We start from the raw sequence: 8938 nt of genomic DNA on the forward strand, positions 1-8938 counted from the left end.
GCAATATTAATTATTTTCGAAAATATACAATTATTTAATATTTAAATAACTAAAAAAATCAGAAAATATAAATATGACATCACCTACCTACTAATTATAGTATGAAAAAAAAAACTTATGATGAAAAACATAGAATGAATTGGTGACAATTGTTGGAGTTGCCACTTTTTGGTTTCGGAAATAGTATATAGTATATGATTCATTGTGTTGGGCCATACGAGATGATTAAAACTACCAGGACACACTACATCTTTCACTTGAAACTTTAAATATTAGGTGTATGAGTTCTTTTATTTATAAACTACTCAACACATTCTATGGCACATTACATCTTTCACTTGAAACTTTAAATATTAGGTGTATGAGTTCTTTTATTTATAAACTACTCAACACATTCTATTTTTTCTAAAGTGTTGTCTAAATGACCCGTGAGAAAATATGGGTTAAATAACTCATCGTCCAATCACATTGAAGATAAATTGGTTAGAATTTCTATATTTTATTTATAAAAAATCATATTGGTCCATCAAGTTGTGGGTTAGTAATCCACATGAATCATTTTTATTTTCTGAAAAAATTCGTTTTTTTTTTTTCTGTGTTCAAATCAAATGAACCATGTCTCTATTTATAGACAAAATAAAGATAATTTTTTGTGAAAAAAAATTAATTTACCCCAAATAATTAGGATGAGATAAGAATCTGGAAATCACAACAACTAATGAGATTTTGCCATGTGTATTGAGTGCGACCAATTTACTGTTCATTCAACATGTTGAATCAGTTATTCAATCCCCATTCAACAGGGCCATTGCAAGTAGCCTAACAAAGCTGTTATAATGGTTCTAACAAACTCCAATTCCTAGCTAACTAAACTAACTTGCTTAAGCAACCTGAGCTAACCTCCTTCCTCGCTCATCATGCTCTATAGAATGTATTTAAGCTGATTTTAGCAACTTAGCATTTTCTAAATTGGAGCGCAGTGGACAAGAAAAAAAAAAGCTTAAATGTCGTAACCAGAAAAGGTGTCATCAATGCTAAAATAAACAACAATAGCTATGTCATTATTTAACAGTGCAAGAATCAAGTACTGCAATATAAGTAGTTTCAGTTCACTTTACAGCTTAACTTGACAAAAGGCATCAACACTTTTTGAGTCTTGGAATTGAACACCACAGGGACGGTTGATACAGATCAAGCTTTGGATTCGCTCCACTCTTGTAATGTTGGGGTTTCAACTCCAACATTTTTCATGTCAAACACATTGGCTGAAACCACCCAGATGTTAGCCTTCATTACCATCTAATAAAATTTGATCACAATCTTATTTAAAAAAAAAACAAAAAATCTCCCTGCCTTGAGGGAACCTAGAATATCAAAACATATCCACAAAGGAAATGGGTTTAAAGAATTGTGGAGCATGACAGCATAAAAAGTATATAACCAGTGTAACCATGTTAATTCAAAGGAGAAAGCAAGAAATTTCATCTTCACAACAGTAATGTCCTCACCTCGTGAAACATGTCACCACTTTTATGAATGGATTATATTCCACTCGTAGAAAATTATGAACAGAAAAAATCCTTTCCATAAGCCAATACCAACTTACTCACAGTTAAAATTTGATGTAATCATTCATGATGAATAGATTTCCAATTTACAACTATACACTCTTATAAGAACTAAATTACACATCTTCAATGTCAAATAACTCCTTAATCTCTAAATTTCTGACACTTGTTTAACTTGTAAATTGGCCAAACCCAAGTAATCATAAGTCAAACTAAGCGCAACATAACTTCACAAAGATCAGAGATTTATATCTCTCTGCTTAAACTCCTGGGTTTGGGCATATGAATGAATAATATATTTGGAACTACTGGATACTCTTCCCATCACAACACAAAAATTTAAAAATACGACATTGGTAAGCTGATCACACTAGTTTTCTGACCATTTTTTCCGTAAATATCTATGGCAGAGAAGGTCTTTAATAGATGGTTATCAAAATAAAGTTCCTACCATATGCAAGGATTTCTAGAAGGTGATAAATACATACCAAGATGAATGTCAGGTGTCGCTGCCGCTGTGGCGTCAACAATAACAGTTACAGGTTTGTAGTCCAATGCTACAGCATCAAAGACAGTTTGCCTGATACAGTTTGGAGTTTGAACACTGTTCTGGGAATGAACATTGAAGAGAAGCATAGTACCTAGAGGTAGAGGGATTGTGCTAAGAGAGAATGAGAGTGAGAGAGAGTGCTGAATTTCGAGTGTTATTTCATCAAATGAGCCAAAAAGTCCCATACACTTGATAACTACCTCCTATTTATAGAGCTTGGGTACTACCTATTGGGCCAATTGGGCCTCCGAGGTCAAGGCCCATCTGAAGGCCAGGGCCCCGCCTCAGGGCGGGATACATGCTGGGCGTTGCCCCTCTAGGGGCTCGCCCAGTCCACTAGTCCACAAGACACCGAGCTCGAGGTATGAGAGCTAAGTGTGTCTTTTAAATGCTTTTACATATGTCTTACAGTACACCGGAATCTGCACTGCCAACATGGCTTGAGAAAAGAGAAGTAAACTATATCGCCAACATGGCGTGAGCAAAAGGAAACTAGCATTTTCGGTTACCCAGTCCACTGACTTGACGAGCAATCCGAGCTGGCAAGTCCACAAGTCCACAAGCGGCGAGAACGATTACTTCGTATTGGCGATAAGTTGGAGCAGGTGTATGATCGTTCGCCGGCGGGAAAGGTGGCAGGCATGGGTCATGTGCTGATCATTCAATCATTGACTGGCGGTAACCCCGGCGAGCGACTGAACTTTGTTGTTGGTGTCACCCGTCAGGCGATGGTGTTTGATCCTTATAGTGGCGAGGCTTTTCGCGCTTTCCCTTATTTTAAAACCCTTTCAAATCTCTATCTGCCTCGCGTGGCTGCCCCACGTGATGTGTCGGTTACATCAATTTCCCTCTTTCTCCGGAACCGTCACTTCACCTTTCATAACCGTCCCATCGTGCGCAGTAACTCCCCATTGCACGCGACCCACCTCCCCAAAACCATCATGACTTCCAACCTTCCACACGCGTCCAACACGCGTCACCCTTCTAGCTTCTCCCCTTCCCCTATAAAAACCCTTCTTCCCCACAGTCATCCCTTTCCGAGACCCCTCTTTACTTCCCTAATCGCTTACCAAACTCCCTCTGCCCATTTCCGCTCCGGAGCCGTCGCTTATCACCCTTTCCGCTACCCACTCTTCACATCCTACTCCGGTGAGTCCCACTGTCCTTATCTTTGCATCACACATATACTCATCTTTTCCTTTCTTTCACTTCACTGTCTTCTAAAAATGGCTTCAAGCCCTACCTCCCCTAACCACTCCTCTTCTTCCTCCGGAAGCGACCCTGATGCCACCGCCGCCGGCGGCCTCCGTTTAGAGGCCCCGGAGATCCCACCTTACCGACTAAAAACCTACGCCACTCTGCCCCTTCCAGTCCAAATAGCCCCCACTCACGAGGCTATAGACCAACCTTCTATTTTCCAGAACAGCGATCTCATCGTGCAGTTCGTGAACTCCCTGGGTGGTTTGTCGAATGACGATGAGTTTAGCGCGAAACTCAGGATCTGGATTTGCAGTCCTGGGGACCGCCCCTGGCTTCATAAGCCAGACGGCGACGTAAAGAGATCCCATTTTTTCTTTGCGTATGAATACATGTTTAGCGAGCTTGGAATCAGGCTTCCTTTCTCGCCCTTTGTCCAAACCGTCCTCCGCGACATCAACGCGGCTCCCTGCCAACTCCACCCTAACGCCTGGGCCTTCATTCGATGTTTTGAAATCTTAAGCGCCGCTGTCGGCATCGCCCCATCCCCCACCAGTTTCTTCTACCTCTACGACGTCGACCCCAAGTCCATCAAAAACAAAGGATGGATTTCCTTGAAGGCCCGAGCCGGCCGGAAGTGCTTGCATCCCCACAAAAGTAACGCGAAGTCCTCCTTCGCACGGAAGTACATCCGTGTGGCGGTTCATCCCGCCTACCCAGAGGCATTCACCCTTAGAGACGGGACCGCCCTTTTTCCTCTTTACTGGACGGAGAAGCCCAATGGGATCACCGATCCTTCAGAGGAATCTTTGTCCGCCAACGACAAAGCCTTTCTTAATCTCCTTGCCCCACTTCCCATCCTTGATTGCACAACAGTCCTTGAGGGCGCTGACCTCTCAAGAACTCCCAAATACTTAGGTTGCCCATAACTCACTTTTATTATTGACATTTCCTTTCTCGTCTCCTATGTTGTCACTGATCGTATTTTTTATTGTTACAGAAGATATGAATTTCACGAACGCCGAGCTCCTGAAGGCCCGCGAGAGGAGAATGGCTCGCTTTTCCCCAAAATTCAACACTGAGGGCGACGCGAAAAAACGGGGCGGTGCTGAGAACCAAGCCGAGAGCACCAAAGCTCCCAAGAGGAGAAGATTGGTCAAAGCCTCCTCCGGCGCCGGCACATCCAACCCTGGCGCTCAGCCCACCACTGCTGCTGCGCCTAAAGGTAAAAATGTCACTGAAGCCTCCGTCGTCGCGGCTATCGAGCCAACCACCGTACCAGCTTCTACTCCTGCCACCGCCGGTGCGACCGCTGCTGTTGCCGCTGAGTCCTCTGTTGGCGCCACAGCCGCCTCCGCCGGCGTCACAAAAGCTGCTGCGTCTTCCGACACTCCTATTGGAGAGAAGGAAAAAGAAAATGAAACCCCGAAGTCTCCCCCTCGCCAAGATGCGCCTCCTAGCCTGCCCTCAACACATGATGCGGGCTCCATGCCTTCCCCGCCTCATCAAGGGGAAAAATCTTGTCCTGGCGCTGCCACTACCTCTGAAGCGGCTCAAATTGAACAAGCCCCTGCTCCCGAGGTCGGTTCTTCAAGCTATTATAATATGCTCCCCAACGCCATTGAACCCTCAGAATTCTTACTTGCTGGTCTTAACCGTGACGTCATAGAAAAAGAAGTTTTGAGTCGGGGCCTTAATGACACCAAGGAGGAGACTCTTGCTTGCCTCCTACGCGCTGGGTGCATCTTTGCTCACGCGTTTGAGAAGTTCAATGCTGCCACCGTTGAAGCTGAGCGGTTGAAGGCCGAAAGTGCTAAGCATCAAGAAGCCGCCGCTGCTTGGGAAAAGCGTTTCGACAAACTGGCGACGCAGGCAGGAAAAGACAAAGTCTATGCCGACAAGATGATTGGCACGGCGGGGATTAAAATCGGCGAGCTGGAGGATCAGCTGGCGCTGATGAAGGAAGAAGCAGATGAGCTTGATGCAAGCCTTCAAGCTTGCAAAAAGGAAAAAGAGCAAGCTGAGAAGGACTTGATCGCCCGAGGCGAGGCACTGATTGCTAAGGAGTCAGAGCTTGCCATACTGCGCGCTGAGCTGGAGTTAGTGAAGAAGGCGTTGGCGGAGCAAGAGAAAAAGTCTGCGGAGTCCTTGGCCTTGGCGAAGTCTGACATGGAGGCGGTGATGCAGGCTACGTCCGAGGAGATCAAGAAAGCGACCGAAACTCATGCCGAGGCCCTCGCCACGAAAGATGCTGAGATTGCTTCCCAACTGGCAAAGATCAAAAGACTAGAGGACGAGCTGGCGACGGAGAAGGCCAAAGCCACTGAGGCGAGGGAACAAGCCGCTGACATCGCCCTTGACAACCGCGAGCGCGGTTTCTACCTCGCCAAAGATCAGGCCCAACATTTGTACCCGAACTTTGACTTTAGCGCCATGGGAGTAATGAAAGAGATAACCGCCGAAGGACTGGTTGGTCCCGACGATCCTCCCCTGATTGACCAACACCTCTGGACAGCGACTGAAGAAGAAGAGGAAGAAGAAGAACAGGAGAAAGAAAACAATGAATAATGTAATTTTAACATTACTTTAGCTCTTACTGTCACCTTGTAGTGTACTTTTCCGCCATTCGTCTATGTTTAAGCAACCCTTCGCCATAGCTTTTTATACCGCCGTTGGATATTTTGTAAATCATGTTGGAATGCTTCCGCTGTACACTTTTTAGTCGCCGCCTTCTTATGGCTTAAAAAATTTAAGAATAAGTTTCATAGTTTAACCCCTCAACACGCCAGAGTAGTAAAATATTCAACATCCTGAGTGACCGAGCACTCGCCTTCCACCTTATTCATTCGCCGACCTTATATCTTGCGCTATTTTTCACGCGTCATATGATTGAATTACGCCTAACGATTTCGTGCCTTAATTTTAACTAGGACTTGTTGCTTGGTATTCCACCACCAAGACTTTAGACGTTTTTCCCCAATAGGAAGAAACGGCCTCCATTCTCGAGGACTTCGCCCGGGGCTTTGCCCGCTCGGGGCTTACAATGCTTGGATCCCAATGGCCATTTGGGGGTCCCAAGACTTTTGCCTAGTTAACGGCGCTCGTCGTATTCTGGCGAGACTTACCCAGCACATCGTTTACGGGACCGGCGATCACGTCAGACTTTCCGGAGGGTGATTCCCAGGCGTCAAAGGCCATTTGTGGAATCGCCACAACCTTCAGGGTTCCAGCAAGCCCCTTTGGGGATCAAGCTTGTCCCACTTAGTGATCGCCGTAATTCTTTATGTCGATCGGCAATTCCGATCGTCAGGGAATCCCTGGAATTTTTGGACACGAATTTCGTGAATTTTCGTTTTATTTTATTGATGGAGCGCCTCATTAAAAAACTCCTTTCGGAGAAAAAGAGCACGCCTTGTTATTGCATTACATTGGAGAATTTGAAAACACTTCGGAAAATCTTAAAGATATCTGGCTCCGGCGATTCCGCCTTGTTCACTTTCTCGCCTGCGATCAACTATAAAAGTAGCGCAAGTTCAAACCATTGAACGATCGAGGTAACCGCCTTCCATCAAGCTCTTCTAAGTGATAGGCCCCATTACCAAGAACTTTAATAATGCGGTAGGGCCCTTCCCAGTTGGGAGTAAGCTTGTTCCCCGGGGCTCCCGATCGCCACTTGAGGACCAGGTCGCCGACCTGCATATCTCGGACGCGAACCCTGCTGTTGAACTTTGCCGCCACGCGCTGCTTCATCGCTGTTTCCCGAATGTGCACCTCGTCGCGCGTTTCCGACAAAAGGTCCAGCTCCATCGCCAGTCCCCACAGACGGCGCCAAATGTTCTGGGAATGAACATTGAAGAGAGGCATAGTACCTAGAGGTAGAGGGATTGTGCTAAGAGAGAATGAGAGTGAGAGAGAGTGCTGAATTTCGAGTGTTATTTCATCAAATGAGCCAAAAAGTCCCCTACACTTGATAACTACCTCCTATTTATAGAGCTTGGGTACTACCTATTGGGCCAATTGGGCCTCCGAGGTCAAGGCCCATCTGAAGGTCAGGGCCCCGCCTCCGGGCGGGATACATGCTGGGCGTTGCCCCTCTAGGGGCTCGCCCAGTCCAAACACCTACAAATAAAGCTATATTAAGTCTACACATGAATATAAAACTGCAAACTCGTATACAACATTAAAACACCTACTCACCCGTGACCACCAAACTATTAATTCCAGCTCCTTGAAGGACTGAATGAAGGTGTGTAGAAAAGAATGCACTAAACCTGGTTTTCACCAGTTTATAATCCCCTTCTCTAATTACCAACCCATCAACTAATTCTGCGCCTTCACTTCCTTTAGAGGTTGGACCAACTTTCCCTGGACCATATAGATGACGACGAAAGAGTTCAACATCTCTTCCTAAGGGATCATGTTCGCGTACAACCTGGAATTATTTTGAGAGACATGACTCAAGTCACTCAACAATTACAGAACTATTTTCTTAAATATCAACAACACAAGACATCTAGTGAATATAAGTATTTTTCTTCATTTCTTTAACATGTTGAGCATAGGTGAAAGTGTACATAAAATTGAAAACCTAAGGAATTATGAAAACTAAAATGAACTTAATTTTATACACTTTCAGAGAGGGAATAAAGAGTTATTACCCAAACTATAAGAATTCCACGCTCCCTGGCAACTTCCACAGCCTTAATCACATTGGGGACAATATCTTTCCCTCCTTTCAGTAGCACAGGACCTCTTTCTATAAAATCTTTCTGCAAGCTCAAAATTACAGAGAGAATATTTAATTTCTCCAAGAACAACATTGGGAAGAGACAGAGTGTAACTAGTATCTACCTGCATGTCGATGACAAGAAGAGCTGTGTGTTTCCAATCCTCAGCCATTTTCAAAGGGTCGACTCCTTCACCAAGTCCAGATTTTGAGCGTTGTGACAACGATTTCGGCCAATTGGGTCGCTTAGTATATATATTATTCCACTACACAGGGCGCTTCACAAGAAACCTAGATTAGTGGGGCAAGAAAAAAAAGGATAAAAGACAAGAAAGTGATAGAGAAATAATGGTGAAGAGAAGGAATTACCGATAACTCAAATTGGGCGTGTCAGCTTGAGAAATGAAGGTGGTTGAAGCTTGAAATCTGCAGTTTGTTCAATGCTTGAGACCTTGAGTGTTGTTTTTATTGCAGATATTATCAGAGTTATCATGAAGGGATGTGACTTATGACTAGTATTGATCCGCGGCATGGACGGATGGAATAAGAGAATTTTATCGATATATAACACACATTTTCATATTTTTTTCTTTTATTTTTATTTTTTTAAAACGTATGTGACACATTTAAGTTTTTTTCTCTAATCGTTGTTACTGATTTCCTTTTTTTTGTAATTTGTTATGCTTACGTTTAAATTTTTTTTGTTATACTTTAAATTAAGATATCAAAACCATTTAAAAAAAAAAAGTCACAATTGACTTTTGTTAACTATTTTAATGTCATAAATAACTATTAAATGTTCTTTAAAAAAATAACTATTAAATGCAATATTAATTATTTTCGAAAATATACAATTATTTAATATTTAAATAACTAAAAAAATCAGAAAATATAAAT

General features: G+C 43.6%; 1 protein-coding gene across 1 annotated transcript; it reads right to left on the minus strand.

Moving 5' to 3' along the window:
* Positions 1 to 1012: 1012 nt before the first annotated feature.
* LOC130719805 (probable inactive nicotinamidase At3g16190) lies at positions 1013 to 8573 on the minus strand. The gene is made up of 6 exons (XM_057570412.1): positions 8493 to 8573; positions 8167 to 8307; positions 7974 to 8084; positions 7509 to 7747; positions 2057 to 2172; positions 1013 to 1265 (listed from the first exon to the last, which is right to left on the minus strand). Exons 1-6 carry the CDS (start codon positions 8571 to 8573, stop codon positions 1192 to 1194), a joined length of 762 nt encoding a protein of 253 aa, XP_057426395.1. The 3' UTR covers positions 1013 to 1191.
* Positions 8574 to 8938: the final 365 nt, after the last annotated feature.

The sequence above is a fragment of the Lotus japonicus genome, chromosome 5 (genome assembly GCF_012489685.1).
Source record: "Lotus japonicus ecotype B-129 chromosome 5, LjGifu_v1.2".
Lineage (NCBI taxonomy): Eukaryota > Viridiplantae > Streptophyta > Magnoliopsida > Fabales > Fabaceae > Lotus > Lotus japonicus.